At 42.9% G+C, this 27,359-nt stretch overlaps 1 protein-coding gene across 2 annotated transcripts in view; it reads right to left on the minus strand.

Moving 5' to 3' along the window:
- Positions 1-27,359, minus strand: part of LOC147896069 (epoxide hydrolase 1-like) — a 138,553-nt gene that overhangs the window by 39,351 nt on the left and 71,843 nt on the right. For both annotated transcript variants that reach the window (XM_087382660.1, XM_087382661.1), the window contains exon 3: positions 25,407-25,589. In XM_087382660.1, the coding sequence (XP_087238786.1) occupies positions 25,407-25,589 (183 nt within the window). The remainder of the gene's footprint in view (positions 1-25,406; positions 25,590-27,359) is intronic.

The following is a 27,359-nucleotide window of genomic DNA, read 5'->3' on the forward strand; positions in this document are numbered from 1 at the left end:
ATAGTTATTTAAATGGAAACACTCCCAAAAGAACTCGCCAAAAGAAAACATGTTGCTGAAGCGGTACTTTATAGGCCCAAAGTTGATGTAATCTTTTCCTCCACCACTTGGCTGGGCGATGCATTCGCCAAACAGAATCACCTCTCTCTAAAACCCGAGGTTGAGGCAAAAGGATTTTATACAATGCAGGTACAGTAATCTGAGATAGCCTCAAAGGACGAGAAGAGGACGCTGGAGAAGTCAAAGTCCAATCTTCCAGCTGGTCCTGGAGTTCCAAAGAAGGAATCGGAACAAAAGGCGAAAGCATAGCAGTAATTTGTCGCCACAAAGGACGATAATGAGAGCCCAATCCATATGTAGTGGCTGCTAGAGAAAAGGAAAGCACAGTACCAGCATCAACTATAACATTAGCAACCGAAGTGATGCCTTTAAACGAGACAAAGTAGGAACGTCGAGGTTCCTATAAAGCCAAGGGAGGCTGAAAGACTTTCGACCAGTCAATGCTTTCAGCTCTCAAAGAATTCCCAAGCAAAGATTGCCGTCCATTCCATTCTAGATGAGAAAGAACATGCTTCCAGTCAAGAAGCAAGCGGGAGACAAAAGGGCAGCCAGGCAAAGTGCCATCAGTGCAGCCAAAAAAGAAATCCCATTGATCGAGTCCTAATCATAAGAGCCTAAGGCTGATCACCTTGCAGAAATTGCAGCAACATTCTCCCCCTGTGGGCAAGAATATGCACATGAATATCCGTGATGTTCAATCCACCATGCATCTTGGGAGAACAAATGTGATGCATCGAAAGCAGCGGGAGACTTTTTCTGCCATGTTTGGATCGCCAGAAGATTTCCATAAAGACAGACATGAAAGATGTAAGATCTGCCTTAGTGAACATGATCAATGGCAAGTAAAATTGAATATATGCCACAAGGATGGACTGCACTATTCGAAGACGAACGTGCAAAGGCCAGGTTGCCACTTTCCAATACTCAAGCTTTTTCCGAAGCTTATCCAAAACCCAATCAGTTTGTTCTCGATCAGTGAGTTCCCACCCCAAAGGGTAACCAAGATGACGAACAAACTGAGTGGGTGGAATGATATCCCCGGGCCATAATAGACTATGAAAGTCCTTGGAATGCAAAGGGAGTAGCTTAGACTTCTGAAAATTAACATGAAGACCAGCTGCCAAACCATAAACAGAGAGGGCCTACATCAAGGCACCAAGATCATGGGGTGTATTCTTCATGGGGTGTATTCTTCAGGGTAAAGAAAGAATCATCAACATAAGCTTGAGCAACCATGCTGCGATTAGCATCCAATTCCAAGCCATGAAGTGATCCTGTAGCCACAAGATGATCAACATATTGCAGCATAGGATGAGTAGTAGCAATGGCATACAGTAAACCACTAAGAGGGTATCCCTAGCGGACCGAACAACGAAGAGTCCACTCATCAGAGATATCTCTAGAAAGAATGCAAGCTGCATTGCTATCTCTGTAAAGCCAGTAAATAACCTGCTGCATTTTTTGTCCAAACCAAAGCTCGCATAGTTTGCGAGATGAAATCCCATTGAACTGTGTCAAAGGCTTTTGCAATATCTACCTACAAGAGTAGAACATCCTGCTACGTGTATTTGGCATATTCAATCCCAATATAAGCATTGGCAATGTTATCTGTGATATGGTGACGTGGAACAAAGCCATATTGGGAGGGATGCAACCCATCATGCAAATATCTTTAATCCGATCAACCACCATTTTGGCAATGATCTTGTAAATGACTGACATGAGCGTGATTGGCCTCCAATCACCAAGTGAATCACATAGCTGCTTTTTTGGAATTAGTTTAAGAAGACCCTTTTTCCATGACACAGGCATCTGCTGATTTTGCCATCCTGTATTTACCATTTGCAGCAAGGTGAATTTAAGAAGATCCCAGAATGCAAGAAAGAATTCAACAGTGATACCATCCCATCCTGGAGATTTCCATTTGCCACAGGATCTCAGTGCATCAGACAATTCCCTTTCAGTGAAGGGATGTTCAAGTTCCAAAGCCTGAGCATCAGACAGAATTGGATGAATATGTTGCAAAAGAAGCTGACGTGCAGACACAACCCGAGGAGAAAGAGTATCCACATGCCCAAAATGAGTGAAGAAGTGTTGCACACATAAATCAGCAAGCTCTAAACGAGATGTTGACCAAGAACCATCAGGCATCCGGATCCGACAGATATTGGCAGCCTGTCTTTTGTAGTGTAAACTCTTAAAAAATTGCTTGGAAGAGCAGCCTTTATCCAAAAATGCCCGTTGTCTGGATCGAGTTTCCCATTTAGCAAGCTTTCTGCGATCATTGGATTGAAGAGAGAATTGAGCCTAACATAAGAGCATGCTTTCCCCTGAAGACAAAGGGCGAAGATGAGCAAGCTTAGTCAAACTTTGACAAGTAAATTTGGCATGTGCTACAGTCTCCCTTGTGGCTTGCATATAGGATTTGCCATAATCTCAAATAACTGCTTGCATCCGAGCAACAAAAGCCTACCAGGCATAATCCAAACCAATGTGTATCTGACGAGAGAGAGGCTGAATAGCATTAGAGACCACGGCTTTAAAGTCAGCATGCTCCAAATAACTATTATTAATTAGCAAAAGCCTTCGGCAAGGCAATCTATCAGTGGGAAATTCATGTAAGGAAAGCCTCAACCAAAGAGGAGCATGATCCAAATGTGTGAAAGCATGATCAACCCAAATTTGACAAGTAAAGGCATCACAATGCTGTGGATCAATCTGATTCCATCTGTCCAAGTGTGCCCAATAAGAAGATTGAGCGTTATGCTGAAAGGTATAGCCCGGAAGCATGGGTTGTAATTCCTTCCAGAGATCAACCAGGCGCAACTGAAGCAAAAAGTCAGACCATGCCTGTGTTTCAGAAGCCAACATATGAGTGTGGCCTGAGGTGTTGTCACCCAATTGAGGGGCATTACTAAAGTCACCACAAATGAAGGCATGTTGTCGCCATGGATAAGTATGCATGGCAGCCCAGATCAAAGCTCTATCACGTGAAGATTGGGAGGCATAAATCGATGCAAATTCAAAAATTTCCCCTCGAACAAGGCATTGAACAATAATCCATCTACCATGGCGATCATTGAGAGCCACAACAGGTTGAAGGTCGTGCTTTACCAAAAAAGCCACACCAAAAAAGGATTGCTCTCCAGCATAGAAGATATCATAACCAACAAAATGGCCTATTTGACCAGCATACATATGCTGATCATGCTCTTGCAAAGCAACTATATCAGGCTGCAATTTCCTGATATGCATCCAGACCAGTTTCCATTTGCGACCATCACACATTCCCTGCACATTGAGAGTAACACACTTCAGATGATAAAGCATATTTACAGTTATGGGACAGGTATGTACAGCAACTAACGGGCTGTCTACGTCTGCATTTCCACCTCAATGTCCGCCGGGCCTCTACCCTGGGATGAAGCATCAGCCTAAGGAGAGGACAAAAGTGCGGGAACTTCTTCTTCAGGAAACAAGGTCCGATTTGCAGTCACAACAGCCCAGGTCAACACCAAAGTTTTTAGCAGGTGTTTTCCCATGAGAGGATGCACCACTCCAAGTCCGAGAAGGCAAAGGTCACCTGGGGGAGATCACTTTGCAAGGAGTTTGCCATCCATTAGTCAAAAAATTTTCCCCCTTCCCCTAAGGTGGAGAGGACAAAGGCACAGGAAAAGAAGCATTACCATTTGAGACAGCCGGGGCTTTGCCTTTGTCTTGAACAGAGAAAAACCGTTTGACCCCTTTGTTTTTTACCATAGAAGAGGCATTTGCATTCTTATTCAAAGGCTGAACCATTTCAACTTGCATTGACATCCGTGGAGCTCTAGAAGGGAATTGTGAAGCCATGTGCCCAAATTGCTTGCATTCAAAGCAAGCACCTGCAAACAGCCCCCACTTGAGCTTGTAACAAGCACTCCCCATGGAAACATTATTCACAGTAACCGAATATGAAGCTGGAGTGGGATGATCCGTATCCCACAAAATGCAAAAGCAATTCGAATTTCCATTGGGTCCCGGTGGACATACAACCTTATCGAGGGAAGCTGCAATTTTAGGTAGAAGAGAAGACAAGCATTGAGGAAAATCCACAACTTCTACCCAAACAGGGCAACGGTGCCAAATCAATGCATGATAATCCCGGGTGGGAGACCAAGGCAAGACATGCACCATCTGTTGGCCATAGAAGAGAGAAGAGTGCTCCATCAAAACCTGACGGTGCTCCTCATCAACCATGATGATCTCAAAACAGCCCCTCGCTGCATAATGAGCTTTTTTGACATAAGAACCACCTAGGGTTCGAGTCAACCAATTCCTAACATCTGCTGCAGCAGGCATCCGTCCTGGGAAGAAAATTATAATGGCATGCTTTGCATACTCCTTCACTGGATCAAATATATCATCCACTTCCACCATAATGCCAATGGTGGGAAGTGGATCTTTCCAACCTTTGCGGGTGTCTTCAAACCCTTCATGCATAACCTCATAAACAAGCTGCCTCAACAGAGTCATGAAGGGAATCATCTGAATCCATCAACTGTTTTTGTTTCTTGTTGGAAACCGACTTGTCTTTGTGAAAGGTTTTCTCATAGGAATAATCCGCCATTCGAGTTAAAAAAAAGGCTTGGAAGCAGCAACGCTTTACAAGGAGGAAAGCATAGCAGGTACAAAAGTGTACGGATTTTTCTGGCTGTATGGACAAAATCGTACGGATTTTTGATAGGGCCCACAAACAAAACACACACACCCCAAAAAGAAAAAAAAAGACAACAAAATTGTACGGATTTTCCCAACTGTACGGAAAAAACTGTACATAATGTACGGATTTTTCCTGACTGTACAGACTTTTCCTGACTGTACGGACAAAATCGTACGGATTTTTGACAGCACGAAAAAAAATGAATTTTCTGACAGAGCATACGGACACAAAACGGGCGTCAAATGGAACCTCGAGGGCGTCAAACTAAGGGAGAAACAAGCAGCTGCAGCATGGGGGCACCAGGGCTAGCATGGGATCTCTCTCTCACACACCACTCTCTCTCACTCATACACCACCTGGGCTCACACATACACGCGCGCACGCGCACGCGCACACACACACACATATATACAGAGAGAGAGAGAGTATATATATATATACACACACACACACACACTTTTTTTTATAGTGAAATCTTATATTTCTGTGTGGGAAACCTAAAAAAGAGATAAAAACCCACCAATAAGTACAAGAAAAAAAATTACACGTAAAGCCTCACAGCAAAAGTCATGAGGCAGCCAAGTAAAAAGTTACATATCAAGCTGGAGGAGGATCAAACACAACATCCTCTAGCTTCAAATTATTGCTCTGTAAAAACTGATGCAGTGATGAAACCACATCATCAATAAAAACCAGCTGTTTTTTGCCCTTGTGATTCTTCTTGATATAGGTTGGTACCCAAAATTTCTAAATCACAGGTCAAAAACCTGTTGTAACATGGGATGAAAAGATTCCAATAAAAAAGGCACTTCTGCATCCCGAACAGAAGACTCTGGCACAGGCATCAAAGGCAAAGGAGCTAGATCAACATCTGTATCCTCCGACGAAAGAGTTGCATCTGATAAAGCATCTGATAAAGCAGGACTCGGCATTTCAGCTTCACTTCGAGGATCAACCTGAGAAAGAGCACGTGCAACATCCTGCATGATCTCCTCTGCAAGGGGCACATCCATATCTAGAGAAGGAGGAGGCTGATGATGCTCAACAGGAGTCGGATCCTAAACTTCTTCAGCAAGAGAAGATTAACCTGTGGTTTTTCTACCTTCCTCCAGTAATGCTTCGGAGCAGTAAAAGAAGGCTTAACCAGTAAAGCCTTAGTTCTTGCAAGCAAACAATATCTGGCTGCATTTTATGTACATAATTCCATAAAAGCCTCCACTTGGAGACATTGCAGAGGCTCTGTACATTGTATGTAAAGCACTTAAGTGTTTGAGGCATAAAAGAGGTATGTACAGCAAGGTATCAGAATAAAACAAGACATCAGAGAGGCAAAGCCTCTGCCTGCATGGGCTGCATTCCTTCATGATCCATGAAAGACATAGCATATTCCCCCTCTTCTCAATCACATATGGGGATGCCCTTCTTCAATACCCCCACCTAATTTTGAAGGGTAGGAGCTGAAGTAGAAGCCTGTCCGGGTGAGGGAGAAGAAGCATCCCATTGACAAGATTGAAGGGGGCATTGCTTTAATACAACCACCTTCTTAGGTTGTTGAAAACCATCCTGATCAATCCCCGCAAATTCCTTCGTCTTCTCTTTTCCTTTATCTTTTCCTTTTCCAGCAAGTGACTGCTGCACCTGATTGATTGGTTTGGCATTCTTTGCTCCATTTCTATTTGCTATCTTAGCTTGTAAATTCTCATTCATTTCCCGTGTCTCGGGCGGCAAGGCATTGGGAGGGGGCTGATGCAGAACCATTGGGCATTCAGAGGCTAGATGCCCAAACTTGTGGCAGGCAAAACAAGCTCCTACAAACACGCCCCATTTCAATTCAAAATACTTTTTTCCCAATTGCACTCCCTCAACTTCCACTGCAATAGAAGGAGGGGTAGGTGTATCAGCGTCCCAGAGAATGCAGAACCTGTTACGGTTTCCCATGGGGCGTGGAGGACAAATGACTTGTCCCAAAGAAGCAGCCAGGCCAGGCAACTCTTCACGCATATAGTCCGTGAAGTTAACGACCTCAACCCATACAGGACAATGATGTGGTATAAGACTTTGATAATCCTTGTTTGGGGACCAGGGCATAGCATGTACCATCTGCTTCCCGTAAAATAGGGGAGAGAACTCGAGAAGCCTCTGCTTGCACGAAGCATCTGATAAATGCATCTCATAAAAGCCTCTGGAAGCAAAATACACTCCCTCTACAAAGCATCCTCCAAGGATGGACTTAATCCACTGCGCGACATCACTAGCCGCTGGGATTCTTCCTGGAAAGAAAGTTATAACCGCAGTTTGAGACAACTTCCTGAGAGGATTCACGAGGGACGACAATTTCAATTTGTACGTGACCTCTGGAACTGGTTTTCCCCATTCCTGTTGTGACTGCTGAAAGTCATCCTTAAGGGTGTCAAACACGTACTGAGCTTCCATAGTTAGTTCATCATCGTGTGATGCAGGCTCTGATAGGCGCCGCTTAGCATCTGCAGGTCTTTCTTTTCGAGCATATGTACAAACATCCAAACTTGAAGACATGATTGAGCTACGACAAGACAAAAAGGAAAAAAAGAGCGTACAGACACAGGACTGTACGGAAAAGTACAGAAACAACAAACGTGATTGTACGGAGATGGAGACGGGATTGTACGGAGATGGAGACGGGGACTGTACGGAGATGCAGACGGGACTGTATGGAGATGCAGACGGGGACTGTACAGAGATGCAGACGGGATTGTACGGAGATGCAGACAGGGCTGGACGTACGAAACGTGGTCTTCCTGAAAACTGTACAGCGATGCAGACGGGAACGGAACTGCGTTCAGAACTGTGCGGAGGTACGTCACACCTAACCTATCTGTTTGTACGGGCGTACGAACAGCGTGCAAACGCTGTACAAAAATCTTGACGAGGCTGAACAGCAGAGGTCGCTCGTCACAGACACTCACACACACACACACACACACACACACACGCACACACACTTTTTTTTTAGTAATATCGAGTGCAATGTATTTATATGCTCATAAATTTACAAGATGGGAAGTCTCCAAAATGAAGAATATCCCAAAGATCAGAAACATAAAAAGAAAAGCTCTATGCAAGAAGCATCTATATCACCCTCATGGCAGGCATCATATAAGGATTGCCGCAATGAGGCTCGGAAAGATTCATATGACTTGTGAATCTGCCGACCCAAGTATGCCAAATTATGCTCACTCCCGATTGTCCAAAGAGCCCAATATCTCACCCAAGAGAGAAATAGTGAGTATTGAGACAAAGACCTCATAAATCTGCCAAATAGCCAAAAATGTTTCCCAAATCTGTGACTTGGGAAACGGAGCCGAAGATGATTTGAAATTCTCCCGAGGAGGTTCCTAGAACACGGGCACTGCCAAAAAAAATGAGGGACAGTCTCTGAAGGAGCTAAACATCTTAAACATGTGGATGGTGCAATGCGACGTTTGGCAAGTGTGACTCCCACTGACAATGTGCCTGTCATGCATCTCCAAAGAAAAAGTCTTTGTTTCAAAGGCATTTTACACTTTCATAATATCCGGAGATTCTTCCGCCACCATGAGAGGGGCTTCTTGATATGCCACAGAGTATTAGCATATTGCTAAATCCATGGAGCAGGCTGAAGAAGCCTGTAGGCTTTGATGGAGGTCAAGGCAGGCAGAGGAACAGGATGAGAGCATGTAGCAGAGGGTTGCAATTGCCAATCCATAAGCCTGTCTATGTCAGCCACAGGAGGAACAGGTAGAAAAGGATGTAACAAATCAGCAATTTTCTTCCATATCGACCTATGGTGCATTCCCAATGCATAGGAAGCAATGGCCTGAGGAAAAGATAAGACATAGCCCTGATTATCTACCAGATCATGTATGTATCTAATTCCCAATTTCATGAGATTGTATGCCCGAATAGGTTCCTGTAAAGCGAGTGAAATGTCAAAGATGGCACTCCAATGAATACTTTCGTTCCTCATTGAGTTTGTCCCCGAGCAATTATCAAGAGCCCATTTGACCTTAGAAAGAACTTGTTTCCAGTCAAGTATTAGAGCATTAGAGAAAGGACAGCCAGGTATCTTCCCTACAAATCTCCCAATGACAACCTCCCAATGATCAGTAGTCCAATGACCATAAGCGAAAGTCCTCATGTTGACACACATGGATGCTATCATACAAGTCCATGGCTGTTGTTGGCGGAAAAAAGTATGGAGCATAGTCGCCTTCCTTGCAAGTACATGATATCTTATATTGAGGACATTAAGTCCACCATGCATCCTAGGAGAGCACACCATTTCCATCTTCATCAGTCTCAATGCTTTCACAACAGTTTTTTTCCTCCATAACATCTCCATAGCTTGAGACATAAAGGCTGAAATATCTCTGAAGGACCAATGCAGCAAAGGCAAAAAGAACTGGACATAGGACATTACAATGGACTGTACTATTCTGAGCCTGACATGAAGTGGCCAAGTAGAAATTTTCCAGTATTCCAGTTTATGTTGAAGTCTTTGGAAGATCCATTTTAACTGCTGCTTCCTGGTGATATGCCATCCTATAGGATATCCCAAATGCCTGACTACATCATCTTTGGAATGCACCACCTGACCTGGCCAAAGAATAGAATGCCAGTCACATTGTTTTAGGGGAAGTAATTTAGATTTGTCAAAATTGACATGCAATCCCGCTGCCAATCCATACAATGATAGGGTGGTCATAAGCATGTGAGCTTCCCGGGGAGAATTCTGTGGCATAAAGAAGGAATCATCAGCATATGCTTGTGCCAAAAAAGATGCAGCCCCAGGGATTTTAAACCAGTCATCTGTCCTGTGTTTGTAAGATGATCAAGATACATTAAGAGGGGATGGGTCGCAATGGCATAGAAGAGAGCACTAAGAGGGCAGCCCTGTCTAACTGATCGACCCATTGTCCATGACCGAGACAGATGACCCCCAAGATTGCATTGAGAAGTAGAGCCAGAATAAAGCCAGTAAACTGCATTTGCTATCTTGGGACCAAAGCCCAACTTTGTCATGATTTGAGAGATAAAATCCCATTGAACAGTGTCAAATGCCTTAGCAATATCTACCTGCAATATGAGCACATCTTGACGCGAGTACTTAGCATATTCAATTGCAGTCAATGCATTGGAGATATTGTCATGGATTTGTCTTCGCGGCACAAACCCATACTGATGAGGATGAAGGCCCGCATTCAGGCTGCCTATGGTCCGGTGCTATCAGCCACCTCTCTAGAGCTCCTCTGGTTTCTTTTCCACCTCGTACTCAGCCCCTTGCAGCCATAGTTACCAGCCGAAACGGAAACGGAAGAAACGGAGTTTCCGGGCCCCGCCAAAACGGAAACAGAAGAAACGGCAATATGATACAATTTATGTATAAAAAATTATTTTTTATACATAATATAATTATCAATAGAGTGCAAATCATACATAATACAAATTACAATTATCTATACTTGAAGCTTCAGCCTTCAAGCATCAATGCATCATTCATGCCTCTATGATTCTAAATCCTTGAATGATGCTTCAATAATCTGAAATCAACATGTATCATGAGGCAGGACTACTGATCATCTGCATCATCCATGGACTCCTCGTCATCGTCATCCTCTGCGTCCTCAGATAAGCTTGAGGCATCTGTGTCATTGTCTGAAGAAGAATCATCAACATCAGGATCAGGACCATCGGGTGCAACTGAAGTACTAGCACCATCTCCAGATGGTTGAGTGTATGATCGTGTGTGGTGTGCTGGTGCTGACAGCTCCTCATACAACATGGTGTATATGTCCAGCACCTCCCGTGGGATATCTGGTATGGGCTTCATCTTCTCCACATCCACCTTGTCTACATTCACTTGGCGAGGTTCGGGGCAGCCGGCGGCGAACTCAAGGAGACGGAGGTTGCAATGACAAAACATCAACCGCTCCAATTGAGCTGTGCTCAATCTGTTCCTCTTCTTTGTGTGAAAGAGGGCCCAAGTGCTCGAGTTCCTCTCACAAGGACCGGAATTGCAGTCCTGTGAGAGAACACGTATAGCAAGGCGTTTCTGCCATAAGCCAATTAAGCAGAGACAAGTATCAGGAACTTGATAACTTTAAACATATTTGTAGTAGATAAAACTTCAAATTACTTAACGACTAAGCTCTAACTAGTGGCGTTGGAACTTGTCTCTTAGACTCTTACCAAAGTAGGAGTACAGTTGCCATATTTCTCCCACCAGGAGACAGGTTGCAATTGTGTCTCTCGGAGCCTAGCCGTAGGTCGACCAAAGGAGAGGCTGTGATTGCGGAACAATAGAAGTTCATCCTCCATTCTTCGTTGCATCTCCAAGTCATCACCCGTCCAATTTTGTAGATACTGTTGCATCCCCTCCTCCAACTCGTCATTCTCATATTGCTCTTGACTGCGCCAGAGCGGATGCAATACATGTGCCACCGCATGGATTGGGCGGTGGAACCAATTCCACCGCTTATTCCATATAGCACGGATGGACTCAACCCTAAATCATGCCACAAGAAATTAGAATGCATTATGCATGCAAAATTCATAGACTATAGATAATAGTACATACATAATATATATTTGAAAATTCCAGGCTTCATGATAACAAATTGCAATTTGCAATTTAGTAACTGCAATAATTATACATATTACAAAAGTAAAAAGTCCTTACTTATCAGGCGATAGGGAAGTGTTTCTGTTGAGGGCCTCTCCAATCTTGTCCATAAACTCGTACAAGAGCCCTAATGTGCTTCCCTCCATGTCCGTGATGCGAAGCACCGTGTAAATAGGATTAATCGATTTGATTAATGCCTCCGCCTGATTCCACCAAGACTCATCCATGATCATGCGAAAAAATTTGATAGACTTTGCTTGGCCTCTATCATCCCAATCTCCCCACTCCCGAGACACAACCGTGTGCAACAAGCCCTGGCGCACTCGCACAAGCCTCTCCACCACTATGAACATGTAAGCAAACCTTGTGGCTGGAGGTTTCAATAGCTCAAGGTCACTGTAAGCCCGAAAGATGCTGAGGACTTTGGGTCTCTTCGTGACAAACTTCACGATACTGCGGGCCGTGGAGAAGATGTCATCAATCCAAGGTATCTTCCCTAGGTCCTCCATCAAAAGATCAAGGCAATGTGAGGCACAGGGTGTCCACACAATCTTAGGGAACTCATCTTCTAACATGGCACCCTTGCAAGAAGACACGAAAATATTGTACACATTCCTCTTGCGTGCATCTGACCATCCATTGCATAAGAGTGTGCATCCATATTTTTTCCAAGTCTCTTTCAAGGGCTTCATTTGGTCTTCCACACATTCCCTCCCTCTTCTTAGCTCTCTTGTCCACAAGGCCTCATATGTAGGCCCTTCCCATTCATACCCAATGCGGCTTACGGCTCTCATGGCCTTCCTCCATCGTGTAGTCTTCGCCACATGAAAGGGTATTGCACACTGTATGAAGAGCTTTGTGAGATCACTAGTGGCCTCCTTCACTGCTTGCTTTTGCAAGCGTGCCTGAATGCTAGACCTTTGCAGTGATCCTCTTTTTCCCGCACTAGCATCCACACTAGTTGATCCATGTGACAAGGGTGTTCTTGTAGCACTAGGACCCGCGCTCGATGTAGTTGATGCCCCTCTACTTCTCTTTGCAGAACCCAATGTGCTGGCGTCATCCAATGGCTCAGTGTCAGCAGCCTCTTCTTCATCTTATAGCCCTTTTCCTCCACTTTTTGCAGCCAAGGCTACGATACGCACACGCTTCCATTCTGTTAGGCCACCTTTAACTGAAGTAGGCACGAACTCACAAGGTCCTACATCCTTGCTGGGAACACCTGTTAGATGGTCTTTCACCCGTGTGACAGACCCCGTTTTGCTTATGCCGCAATAGTTGCATCTCCACTTCTTGGAGCCCCCGCCTCCTTTATAACTATCCAGGAGGGAGACATGGACCCAATAAGCATCTCTCGGCATTGAGGAGGATGGAGAGGTGAGAAGAAGAATGGAGAGGTCACAAGTGAGAAAGGATGGAGAGGTAGAAGGAGGATGGAGAGCTCAAAGGTAAAAGAGGATGGAGAGGTGAAAGGAGCCTGGAGGATCAGAGGTAGAAGTGAAGGAGGATGGAGAGGAGGAGGATGGAGAGGTTACAGGTAAGATTAAAGAGAGGATGGAGAGAAGGAGGATGGAGGGATGGAGAGCAGGCTGCCAAGGATGGAGAAGATGGAGCAAAGGATGAAGAGGATGGAGAGAGAAGGATGGAGGTGACAGGTCCGAGGAAAACGGGATGGAGAGTCCAAGAGCAATGGATGGAGGGATGGAGAGAGCTTAGAGTATGGCAAATGGCATATGACTGAATGGAGGAATGAGGTTAAATAGGCAAAAAGGACAGCACAACAACTGACTGAATTTTCTCAGTTAAGGCCTCTCTCTGATTCAGAAAATGATACCCTCTCACATGCTTAGATTAAATTGACTATTAATGATCAGAGGAAATTGCACAAATGGCAGATCAGGGCAAGAATGAAGCCCCTCATGGATAAGGGCTGCTCATCAAAAGCCTTTTTCCAAGGCCTGCATGCTACTCGAAAGAAAAACTCATGTCTAAGGGTAAGGAAGCTCGATGGCTCTTGGACACACTCTTTCTCTGATCTCCAAGATGAATGCCAAAACTACTTCCAGAAATTGTTCTCTGCTCCTGGTTCCCCATCAAATCAAATGACTGATGCTAGGACTGAATTCCTCCAATATGTTTCTGAAATAGTGGAAATGGATGATGCTCTTATCTTGGAGAGACCTTTTACTGACACAAAACTTGATAATGCATTGTTCCACCTCAGTAAATACAAGTCCCCTGGCTGGGATGGCCTTACGGTGGAATTTTATATTTCCTTTTGGGATGATTTGAAAGAAGTCCTCTTGCAAATGATCAATAATGCCTGGCAAGAAAATCAGTTGCCACACACGCACACACACACACACACACACATACACACACACACACACTTTTTTTTTAGTAATATCCAGTGCTGTATTTATATGCTCATAAATTTACAAGATGGGAAGTCTCCAAAAAGGAGAGTATCCCAAAGATCAGAAACATAAAAAGAAAAGCTCTATGCAAGAAGAATCTATATCACCCTCATGGCAGGCATCATATAAGGATTGCCCCAATGAGGCTCGGAAAGATTCATATGACTTGTGAATCAGCCGAACCAAGTATGCCAAATTATGCTCACTCCAGATTGTCCAAAGAGCCCAATATCTCACCCAAGAAAGAAATAGTGAGTATTGAGACAAAGACCTCATAAATCTGCCAAATAGCCAAAAATGTTTCCCAAATTTGTGACTCGGGAAACGGAGCCGAAGATGATCTGAAATTCTCCCTAGGAGGTTCATGGAGCACGGGCACTCCCAAAGCAAATGAGGGACAATCTATGAAGGAGCTTGACATCTTAAACATGTGGTTGGTGCAATGCGACGTTTGGCAAGTGTGACTCCCACTGAAAATGTGCCTGTCATGCATCTCCAAAGAAAAAGTCTTTGTTTCAAAGGCATTTTACACTTTCATAATATCCGGAGATTCTTCCGCCACCATGAGAGGGGCTTCCTGATATGCCACAGAGTATTAGCATATTGCTGAATCCATGGAGCAGGCTGAAGAAGCCTGTAGGCTTTGATGGAGGTCAGGGCAGGCAGAGGAACAGGATGAGAGCATGTAGTAGAGGGTTGCAATCGCCAATCCATAAGCCTGTCTGTGTCAGCCACAGGGGGAACATGTAGAAAAGGATGTAACAAATCAGCAATTTTCTTCCATCTCAACCTATGGTGCATTCCCAATGCATAGGAAGCAGTGGCCTGAGGAAAGGATAAGACATAGCCCTGATTATCTAACACATCATGTTTATATCTAATTCCCAATTTCATGAGATTGTATTCCCGAACAGGTTCTTGTAAAGCAAGTGGAATGTCAAAGATGGCACTCCAATGAATACTTTCTTTCCTCATTGAGTTTGTCCCCGAGCAATTGTCAGGAGCCCATTTGACCTTAGAAAGTACTTGTTTCCAGTCAAGTATCAGAGCATTAGAGAAAGGACAGCCAGGTATCTTCCCTATGAATCTCCCAATGACAACCTCCCAATGATCTGTAGTCCAATGACCATAAGCAAAAGTCCTCATGTTGACACACATGGATGCTATCATACAAGTCCATGGCTGTTGTTGGTGGAAAAAAGTTTGGAGCATAGTCGCCTTCCTTGCAAGTACATGATATCTTATATTGAGGATATTTAGTCCACCATGCATCCTAGGAGAGCACACCATTTCCATCTTCATCAGTCTCAATGCTTTCACAGCAGTTTTTGTCGTCCATAACATCTCCATAGCTTGAGACATAAAGGCTAAAATATCTCTGGAGGACCAATGCAGCAAAGCAAAAAAGAACTGGACATAGGACATTACAATGGACTGTACTATTCTGAGCCTGACATGAAGTGGCCAAGTAGAAATTTTCCAGTATTGCAGTTTATGTTGAAGTCTTTGGAAGATCCATTTTAACTGCTGCTTCCTGGTGATGTGCCATCCTATAGGATATCCCAAATGTCTGACTACATCTTTGGAATGCACCACCTGACCTGGCCAAAGAATAGAATGCCAATCACATTGTTTCAGGGGAAGCAATTTAGATTTGTCAAATGCCACAAAATTCTCCCCGGGAAGTTCACATGCTTATGACCACTCTATCATTGTATGGATTGGCAGCGGGAGAATCATCAGCATATGCTTGTGCCAAAAAAGATGCAGCCCCAGGAATTTTAAGACCAGTCATCTGTCCTGTATTTGTAAGATGATCAAGATACATTAGGAGGGGATGGGTCGCAATGGCATAGAAGAGAGCACTAAGAGGGCAGCCCTGTCTAACTGATCAACCCAATGTCCATGACCGAGATAGATGACCCCCAGGAATGCACTGAGAAGTAGAGCCAGAATAAAGCCAATAAACTGCATTTGCTATCTTTGGACCAAAGCCCAACTTTGTCATGATTTGAGATATAAAATCCCATTGAACAGTGTCAAATGCCTTAGCAATATCTACCTGCAATATGAGCACATCTTGATGAGAGTACTTAGCATATTCAATTGTAGTCAATGCATTGGAGATATTGTCATGGATTTGTCTTCTCGGCACAAACCCATACTGATGAGGATGAAGGCCCGCATTCAGTATCCCGTGAAGCCTATACACAATCATTTTGGCAATGAGTTTGTAAACTACAGGCATCAAAGTAATAGGCCTCCAATCTGACATATGGTCACACAGATGTTTTTTGGGCACAAGTTTGACTATGCCATGCTTCCAAGAGTGCAGCAACTGATTTTCTTGCCAGGCAACATTGATCATTTGCAAAATGACATCTTTCAAATCATCCCAAAAAGAAATATAAAATTCCACCGTAAGGCCATCCCAGCCAGGGGACTTGTATTTGCCGAGGTGGAACAAGGCATTATCAAGTTATGTATCAGTAAAAGGTCTCTCCAAGGTAAGAGCATCATCCATTTCCACTATTTCAGAAACATATTGGAGGAATTCAGTCCTCGCATCAGTCATTTGATTTGATGGGGAACCAGGAGCAAAGAATAATTTCTGGAAATAATTTTGGCATTCATCTTGGAGATCAGAGAAAGAGTGCGTCCAAGAGCCATCTAGCTTCCTTACGCTTAGACATGAGTTTTTCTTTCGAGTAGCATGCAGGCCCTGGAAAAAGGCTTTTGATGAGCAGCCCTTATCCATGAGGGGCTTCATTCTTGCTCTAATATGCCATTTGTGCAATTTCCTCTGATCATTAGCAGTCAATTTAATCCGAGCATGTGAAAGGGAATCATTTGCTGATTCATAGAGAGGCCTTAAATGTGAAAATTCAGTCAATTGTTGTGCTATCCTTTTTGCCCATTTAACCTCATTCCTCCATTTAGTCATATGCCAGTTCCCATACTCCCTAATGACATTCTGTATACGAGAGACAAAGCTGTCCCAAACATAATTCATGTCCTCCTGGGCATGCAAAGGCAAGGGATGAATTGCAAGTCTGATCATTTGCTGGAAATAGCGATGTCAGAAATAAGCCTGATGGACTGATCAATCAAACGAGTCTGAACACAATCATAAAATGATTGCTGCAGAAATCGTTTGAAAAAGATAAAGGATGAAAAAAGGGGATCACCAAAGACTCTAAAGATTTCTGTCCATCCATAAAGTCCATTGTGCCCAGTAGCGTACCCATATAAAAAACAAATCAAAACCCTGTCTCAGTGGATGAAAACCAAACAACCAAAAAAGCCTGCCAAAAGTAGCAGTAGGAAATCTCGCTCGAAGCCTCTGTCGGATGAGAGCGATAAAGGTGCAAGTATGTGAACAGAACCAAAAAATGTGTAGCACAGATTCAGTGGGGTGTAAGCATCTGTGGCAAACAGCCGGAGCAATATGTCTATGTGCAAGTAGCTGGCCAGATGGAAAAATGCCAAGCAGGACTCGCCAAAGAAAAAGCTGTTGTCGAAGAGGGACGTTGTAATGCCAAAGGAGACGCAGCCTCTTGCTCCACCACTTTAGTGGGCGATCCATATGCCAAACAGTATTTGCTCTGTCAGAAATCCAAGGCGGAAGTAATAGCACTTTATATAGTGATGGCACTGTAATATGTGAGAACTTCAAGGGACAGGCTGAAGAGTAAGAAGAGCGTAAAATCCAATCCTCAAGCCTGTTCTGAAGTTCCATGCGAGGTACTGGCAAAAACGGTTGAAGCATTGCTGAAATCCGATGCCAGAGAGGACGATAATGAGCTCCCAAACCGTATTTGCTGGCAGCCATGGAAAAGGATAAAAGTGTGCCATCATCCTGAAGTACATCTGCCACATAAGTGATGCCTTTGAAGGAGAGAAAGTAAGAACGTCTTGGTTCTTGAATGGCCAAAGAAGGGTGGAATACTTTAGACCAATAAATATTCTCAGCCCTCAAGGAGTTTCCCGACAAAGAGTCTCGGCCATGCCATTCCAAGTGGGATAAGATATGTTTCCAATTAAGAAGGAGGCGAGAAACAAAAGAGCAGCCTCTGATCTTGCCTTGGATAGAGCCAAATATGAAATCCCACGGAGTGGGCTGCCAATGCCCAAATACAGAAGTATGAATATGTGATAAGAGAGAGTGGATCATTAAAGCCCACGGCTGATCTCCTTGCATAAACTGCAACATCATTTTTCCTCTGTGAGCAAGTAAATGCATGTGAATATTGAGAATGTTCAGACCCCCGTGCATCTTTGGAGAACAGAGACGATGCATAGAGAGTAATCTGAGACTTTTATTGCCATTTTTAGCACACCAGAAAATTTCCATGATAGCTGACATAAAGGAGTTCAGCTCTGCCTTAGTGAACATAATGAGAGGCAGATAAAACTGTATGTATGCTATCAAAATGGATTGTGCAATTCACAAACGAACATGTAGTGGCCAAGTTGCAAGCTTCCAATATTCAAGTTTTGCCCTCAACTTTGTCAACACCCAATCAGTTTGTTGGGAACGGGTGAGTTCCCAGCCTAGAGGATAGCCGAGATGTCGAATAAATTGAGAGGCGGGGACAATTTCCCCAGGCCACAGAAGACTGTGCCATTCCTGTTCATGCAACGGCAACAATTTTGATTTCTAAAAATTGACCCGAAGACCAGCAGCCAATCCATATGTAGAAAGAGCCTGCATAATCATGGATAGATCACTCCGAGTATTTTTTGGAGTAAAGAATGAATCATCAGCATATGCTTGAGCGATCATGCTGCGACTGCCAGTAATCTCCAAACCATGCAATTGGTCAGTGTCCAAAAGGTGGTCCACATATTGAAGCATCGGATGAGTGGCTATTGCAAAAAGTAAGGCACTTAGGGGACATTCTTGCCTAACAGAACAGCCAAGAGTCCAGGATGTAGAAATATCCCTTGAAAGTATGCAGGCAGCTTTACTATCTTGATATAGCCAAGTGATAACTTGCTGCATTTTTGTGCCAAATCCCAATGCGTGCATAGTCGATGAAATAAAATCCCATTTAACCGTGTCAAAGGCTTTGGCAATATCAACTTGCAATAATAAAACATCTTGCTGCGTGTATTTGGCATATTCAATTCCAACATAGGCATTAGCAATGTTATCTGTGATATGCCTACGCCAGACAAAGCCATATTGGGCAAAATGCAACCCATCATGTAGAAACCCCTTTAGCCGATCGACAATCATTTTTTTAGTGACTTTGTAAATGATTGACATAAGGGTGATAGGTCCACACACACACTTTTTTTTTGTGAGAAGAAATCTTTTATTTCTATGGAATAATTACATTCATAGCTGCTTCAAAAAACGAAGTAGCTACTACTCAACAAAAGATCTCAGTATAAGCTGTATACACATCCTGATCAATCAAACGAGTCTGAAAACAATCGTAGAATGATTGTTGCAGAGATCGTTTGAAGAAAAGAAAGGATGAAAATAGTGGATCACCAAAGACTCTATGATTTCTATCCATCCATAAAGTCCATAGGGTCCAATATCGCACCCATACAAAAAATAAATCAAAACCCTGTCTCTGGGGATGAAATCCAAACAACCAGAAAAATCTGCCAAAAGTAATAGTAGGAAATCGCTGTCGAAGCCTCTGTTGATGAGAGCAATAAGATCAGAAGTGTTTGGACAGGACCAAAAGATATGAAGCACTGATTCAGTAGAGTGCGAGCATCTGTGACAAACAGCTGAAGCAATATGTCTGTGTGCTCCAACCGTACTAGGTCCACACACACACACACACACACACACACACATACATAGAGAGAGAGAGAGAGAGAGAGAGAGAGACTCTTTTGGTGAAATCCATATGCTATCATATTACAAAAAACATTCCCCAAGGAGGGAATATGCTACTACAAATCAGAAAATCTCATTGTATGACAAGTAAGTAGAATAGTCCAAGTCTCGAGCATGTAGACAGTCAAAGAACGATTGCCCACAAAGATGCCTAGAAGAAGGGATACTTGGCAAGGTATGGATTACCAAAGACCCAATGGTTTCGATCCTTCCATAGAGTCCATAATGCCCAATAGCGTACCCATGTAAAGAAAAGATCATGCACCTAGCGAACAAGGTGAAACCCAAACAACTAGAAAGCTTGCCAAACCAAGCACCAGAGAAGTGTGCCTGAAGTTGTTATTGCAGAAAAAACAAGAAATCATGAGTCTCAGGGCAATGCCAAAAAGATGAGGCATTGATTCCCAGAAAACAAACATAAGTGACAAATATCCAGAGTAATATGTATGCGTGCCAAGAGGTGTCCCCAAGAAAAACTCGGTAGAAGAAAAGTTATTCACAAAGAAGGATTTTGCAATCCCAAATTTGTTACAACCTTTTTCTCCACCACCAAGAAGTACGAGTCATAGACCAGATGTGATTTGCATGAGCAGAAATCCAAGGCGGAGGTAGCAAAACCTTATACAAGGTTGCAACTTTCACATCTACCAACAGCAAAGCAAACGACAAGCAAGATCATCTGATTGAAGGACCCAGTTTTGAGGCGGTCTACAATCTCAAGGCGTGTACTGGCTGAAAATCATGAAGCGTCTATGACAATATGTGCCAGAGCGGTCTATAATGCTGTCCCAAACCAAAATTCTTAGCTACTACAACGAAAGATAACACCACACCATCAACATCTAACAAATCACCCACAACAAATAAAATGGAGCTCATGTAGGGCCAAAGGATGTGCAAAGACCTTTGACCAATGAAAGCACTCTGCCCGCAAAGAGTTTCCATTAAGAACATCCGTGCCCTTCTATTCAAGATGTGTGAGTATGTACAAAAGGACAGCCCTTAACCCTGCCATAAATATAACCAAGGAGAAAGTCCCACCAAGGAGGCTACCAGTGACCAAAACCATCCATGGACAAATGCAAAAGCAAGTGCCACATCAAATACACCCATCGCTGATCACCTTGCATAAACTGAAGTATCATTTTCCCATTATTTGCCAGAACATGCACATGAATATTCAGGATATTCACCTTGGATTTTTGTTAGCTCGTTTTGGGTTTTTTCTCATGCATGGCATGATGTACTCCCGCATTAGAGCTTGCTCTTGCGGTTTTCATTCATACTTTATGAAGTAATATTTTGGGAAAAAAATATATATTCAAGATATTCAATCCTCCATGCATCTTCGACAAGCAAATGATGCTCCACTAAAGGTAACCGGACAGCTTTACAGCCATGATGTGATCTCTAGAAAATCTCCATAGTATTAGACATGAAACTAGAGATGCCTTGCTTAGCCAACATCATTAAAGGAAAATAAAACTGTATATAGGCGACCAAGATAGATTGGACAATGTGAAAACAGACATGCAATGGCCAAGTAGCCAAATTCTAGTATTGCCATTTATGTTTTAGCTTTATGAGCACCCAGTCCATTTGGTGTGGCTGAGAGTTCCACGCCAAGGGGTAGCCAAGATGACAAGCTAACTATGTAGGTGAAACAATCTTCCCAAGCCATAAAATATGATGCCAATATCTCACATACATGGGAGAATCTTAGACTTTTGGAAATTTATCTGCAGATCAGCTGCCAAACCATATAAAGATAAGGCACACATACGGCACGAAAGATCCCTCTTAGTATTCTAAGGAGTGAAGAAGGAATCATCAGCATAAGCTTGGGCAATCAGTGGCCTACTTCCATGTATCTGTAAACCATGCTGAGAACTTGTAGATTCCAAATGATCAATGTATTGAAGCATTGGATGAGCAGCTATGGAATATAGCAAAGCACTAACAGGGAAACCTTGATGTACAAAACAAGAAAGAGTCCATTCATGAGTAAGATCACCAGAGAGAATGCCAGCAGCTTTACTATCGCAATAGAGACAATAAATAATACACTACATTTTTTCCCAAATCGTAATGCTTTCATGGTCTACAAGATGAATGACCATTGGAGGATGCACCAGTCCATGTAGGAGGTGGAAGTGCCCTTCTAACTATGATAATTTTCCTTGGGGTTTTCCAACCTTCATTTGAAGATTTGTCTTTAGCTTTTTCTTGAGATGTAGAAGGCATTGCACCATTACCATTAGGAACAGGACTAATCTTGGCCTTTCCTTTGTCCTGGACAGCCATGGCTGGTTTATTAATCTAATTTTAGGTATAGAAGTCCCAGGGGCATTTTTTCTTTGCCCTGGGATAGGCATAGCTTCTGGAGGTAAAGCCAAAGGATATTGTGATGCGATGTGTCCAAATTTTCTGTATTCAAAGCAAGAACCTACAAAAAGACCTCGTTGGAGTTTATAATAAACACTTCCCATTGCAACAGTATTCACAGTAATAGCATAGGATTCCCACGTTGGCACATCCGTGTCCCACAGTATGCCAAATCTGTGAGAATTCCCATTTTTCCAGGGTAGTAGACAAACCACCTAGCCCAGAGATGCTGCAATTTTTGGGCAAGAGTTTTCCACAACTTCTATGATATGCAGAGGAGAACTCAGAATCAGCAGAGATGTGTTTGATAAGACAAATGACACTCAAGCTCACAAATAGGAAGAAAAGCAACCACATGACAATGAACAACAAGATAAAAGGCTGAATAGCCCAAAAAAGTGGATAAAGGAAAGATTGAAGTTGAGGAGGAGGCTCACCCCTCTCCCTTGAAAGAAATGGGCCAGAGATGGTCAATGGATCTCATGAAGAATCAAATGTGACAGAAATGTCAGAACCAAACAGCGAAGGACCCAGGAGGTCACAACGAGTAACAAAAAGTCATTGACAAGTATTGTACCTTAGTAGAGGCAGGAACCTGAGTCATTTAAAGAAGCTGTCCAATGCAAAGAATTGAAGGATGGGAAGTCCGATTTAACTCAATTGTGACTTGTGCAAATGTGATTAGCACCAAGTGAAGTACAAAAAAACAAGAACTCTGAAGGCAGACTCAAACCAGTTTGGTGGAAAAAGGTTACAGCAGCAAGGTTGAGGGTACTGACTACTCTGAAACCTTTGCACCTATGGAAAAATTGAATACAATCATGACAGTGTGTTCTATCCTAAACCAAAACGTCTAAGTGAGGTATGTTTACCCAAAACGGTGCCTGCGAGCACTACTAAAAGCCATCCATGCCACATGGTCCTAGGGGGTGGGAACTGCATGCAATTCACTTATTGAAAGATTGAAAGTGAATGACTTGGAAATGAAATCAGATATCCAGCTGGTTCTTTGATTATTCAACAAACAACAACACTAGAGTCATGATGTCAAGAATGATCCCACAATGTCCCTCTCTATGAACTGCCCACGGTCTCGCGTAAAAACTATCCAATGCCGCTTGTATCTAAGAACCATATCGTCTTCTACAGCTGTAGGAGAGACCAGCGTATACCCTGGAGAAGTTGGATCTGAAACACTTGAATTTTGTTTTGGCCAAAATTAGATCTCTTCCGCCATGAATATGAAGTTAATAGATCCTTGGACTAGTCCTCCTAGCTTATCCTCCAAAATCTCAAGCATGTCGAAGTCACCTCCCAAAACAAAATCCTATTGGAGGGAGACCTTTGACAGGCGGCTCCAAAAGCCAGATAATACCAGCTAAGCAAGGACCATAGTGAGCTGAATGAAAACAAATACTGCTCAGTCCTCTACAAGTACTCCTTCAGCCTCTGCAGTGATCTCAGTTTGACCGAAATGCGCACGTCTCCATACGTACCATCTGGAGACTATCTTGCTTCAGTTATCAAGTTAAACTAGGCATCAGCGCCTCCTCTTTTCCTTTTGAACTTACGTACTCACCAGGAGAAGTAAGAAATCTGGAGGAGATTCAAAACAAAGTGTAGGCAGAAAACGGTTTCCAATCAATTGAGATACAATAGTGCTGCTTGACTTGTGATTCAAGATACTATGCTGATCTTAGACAAAGAACTGACGTGAGAGGAGGAAACAAACTCACCTTCTCCTGACAGACAAGAAGGTGAAACAAGAAAACAGCCTCTATGGGGGAAACTGGCTTCTAGGCTGGAAGAAAGAGGTCCAACTCAAGAAGTCTGGAATAAAAGAGCACTCCCATGAGGTTATAATCCATAAAGAACAAAGAAGCAGAGAGTCCCAGATCCCATACAAGCCACAAGGATGAAGCTAGGAAGTCGTGAGCTCTCTATCTCAGCAGCAAACTTCCAAGAGAGTGACGAGATCTGTGAGTAAAATTGATTTTAATAAAAGGTTTGTTGTATGAAGTCTTAAAAATGGGTGCAATACATTACCTGCTTGGCAGAAACTAAACATTATAATCGTGAAGAAGCACTATCATGCTCCATCCAGGCATGATAATCTACAATATTGGAGTTTCTTTGCAACCATGCATCTTAAGCATAAATGCATAACACCAGATCATTCTTCCTGAATTCTTGCATTCTCGGTTTAGATTTTGATAGATTTATTGATTCACGATATTTGGCCTCTTTCATCATTCAATAGCAAGGAGACACAAATTTATGGGATCAACTCTAGGCACCTTTACCCCAAGGTGCTTCCTTTCAAAGGCTAAGGTAGAGCTTTATTGAAAGCCTGAGTTGATCCTTCAAATCCATTACAAAACTAGTCAGTCTTCAATATCTAAGAGTGTCATTGCAGAGATTTCACTGATCTATGATTTCCTCAATTAATCATATCACTGACTTATACATTTTCCCATGTTCCTTCATTTGCTCAACAAGGGACATAATTGTGTTGATACAAAGCATGCCTTTAAAAATGTGCCAGCACTTCAATAGTGTCTTTACATCTTGGTCTCCTTCCCTCCCTCCCTCCCTCCCTCCCTCCCTCCCTCTCTCTCTCTCTCTCTCCCTCCCTCCCTCCCTCCCTCTCTCTCTCTGACCTCTTTCATCATTCAATAGCAAGGAGACACAAATTTATGGGATCAACTCTAGGCACCTTTACCTCAAGGTGCTTCCTTTCAAAGGCTAAGGTATATCTTATTGAAAGTCTGAGTTGATCCTTCAAATCCATTACAAAACTAGTCAGTCTTCAATATCTAAGAGTGTCATTGCAGAGATTTCACTGATCTATGATTTCCTCAATTAATCATATAACTGACTTATACATTTTCCCATGTTCCTTTATTTGCTCGACAAGGGACATAATTGTGTTGATACAAAGCATGCCTTTAAAAATGTGCCATCACTTCAATAGTGTATTTACATCTTGTGCCATAATCTGGCAATGCATTAGCCTATGCCAAACGATAATGCTCTTTTACAAATTAAGAGAGTGACTGCATAAATTTTCAAAGAGTACACAGCCGCTCGGAAGGAAATATTTTTCACACGTAGAATATGTGCTTATGTCAAACAATTGCATTTATGCATATGCAGCAGCTCAGTGGAAAATGTTTTTTACACGTAAAATAATGTGCTCATGTCAAACTTGCATTCACATTCTTCAAGACATGAGGCACAATACAATTGCATCGTATGTCTTTCCATAATTACACCATTAAGGGAGGGGAAGGGGAGAGACATGGGAATGATAGAAGAGTGACTAGCATAATTATAAATGACCTGGAATCTGCACATGTAGAAGCCTTCACCAAGTAACAATTTTAGACCTTTGATGGGACTCATCATAGGTGAACGTGGGGTGAAATAAACACTAATTGCAACTAGGGCCCGTACTCGATCTGGCCTCATTAGGCACATGTACCAAGCAATATAGGCACCCCAATCATGGCCCACCACAAAAGCCTGAAAAGACCAAAGTAAAGCATTGTTAAGTATTTGATGGAAGGGATTTTGACTTGAGACAATAGTGTATGTTACCATTGCTGAAAATTATGCTACACATTGAAGAAGTCTATACAATCAAAATGTGAAAGCTAACCTCCATGGATAAAGAAAGCAAAATCTCTCTCTCTCTCTCTCTCTCTCTCTCTCGGCTCACGACATGGAGAGCAATGGGAAACAATAAATTATTCAAGAAGCATTACATAAATGTAATGCCTCCCCACCTGCATCACAACTTGTTTCTACCGTCAAAGATCTAGTTTGCAATGAAGTGTAAACTATGAAGAAGAAAGTGATTGTAGAGGTCGACACAAAGGCAAGTAAAACTGAAATCCAAGAAGAAATCAAAGAGCATGAAGCTAGAAGTGACAGTGCATTGAAGATTAGAATAGGGGGACTCCTTGATGGATGGTACAAATATGAAGACTCTTTTGCTGACACTTAAAACACATATGAAGGAAGCCATGCCCAATATTGAATGGAAGGTTGATGATAATGATGATGGAGCAACTAATATTTGGCATTCTAGAGGACATGCTATCATTACGCTTAAATCATGAGACTTATAACTCAAGCTTCTCCGACAATCTTACAAGTTGAAAGGGACCAAGGTGTGGATAGCTGAGGAACTCGCACGAGCTCAGTTGAATTACAAGGCAACTGAATTAGCCAAGGTTAAGGCTGTTAGGAAAGATGGAAAATGGGCAGTATACTATGAAGGAATAGCAATTATCAAAGAGGTTAGATCCAAACCAAAAGATTCTCAGTATTAAACTGATGTATGGCTGATTATGTGATGTTTTAGACTATTATGCAGGCAGTCTAAACAATCGGAGTTGATTCTTGCACTCCTTGGGAGCTGCCATGTGCCCTCCCTAAGCAGATGTACTAGATGAGTCTTTTTGTTGTCCCATAGACCCGTTGGTCTCCCGTGGCCATTAATAGACTCTCTCTCTCTCTCTCTCTCTCCCCCCCCCCATCCATGGCACAACATCGAGGGTGACCAGAGATGCTGGTATGCATGTACATGCAAGTGGTTTGAGAGCCTGGGGCTCAACATAGACATATTTACCCCCTTGCACTACAACACCAAGGCCCCCTCCGCCTTGTTCATATATCACAAGGTGAACCAGGTCATCCAATAGCATCTCTTATAGTTACATACATTCAAGACCTAGTTGGCACCCCAGAGCTCCCTATGAAGGTCAACTATTACAAAGACCACTACTTGCGGATTTCAACAAAGGACTTCATTGATCCACCATAGCACACATCAAGGAAATCTATCAGCGGACAGTTCCGTGTCTCATCACATTGACTTTGCATTTTGAGTGGACACATGGAGGGCAGTCGCATCTGCACCCTATCAGATCATCACGATATTGAGTCAGACGAGCACTTCGCTCTCAGATGCCTTGTGTACTATGAGATCGAAGGTCATTACCATTGTCTCTTCAAGGATGGTTTCAGATCCCTATCTAGTCTCAATTCCTTCCCAAATCAGAGATGCCTGACTGCTTTCATCCATGACCCATCTGATACAGGCAGCATATGCTCAAGATACATAGGCAAGGTCAGGATGTACAGCTAGATTCCACTCAAAGCATGATCACTAAGTTTTTCTAGGGCTTGTTCTTTGTGAACAATTTACCTAAGGATTACCAAAATGAAATCTGAAGAAACAAGCTAAAGACACTTGAGGAGGCTATACATATTGCAAAGATCTATGAT

This window comes from Dipteris shenzhenensis, chromosome 12, assembly GCF_047967505.1.
Source record: "Dipteris shenzhenensis isolate YYH24624 ecotype China chromosome 12, Dip_SZ_1.0, whole genome shotgun sequence".
NCBI classification, from domain to species: domain Eukaryota; kingdom Viridiplantae; phylum Streptophyta; class Polypodiopsida; order Gleicheniales; family Dipteridaceae; genus Dipteris; species Dipteris shenzhenensis.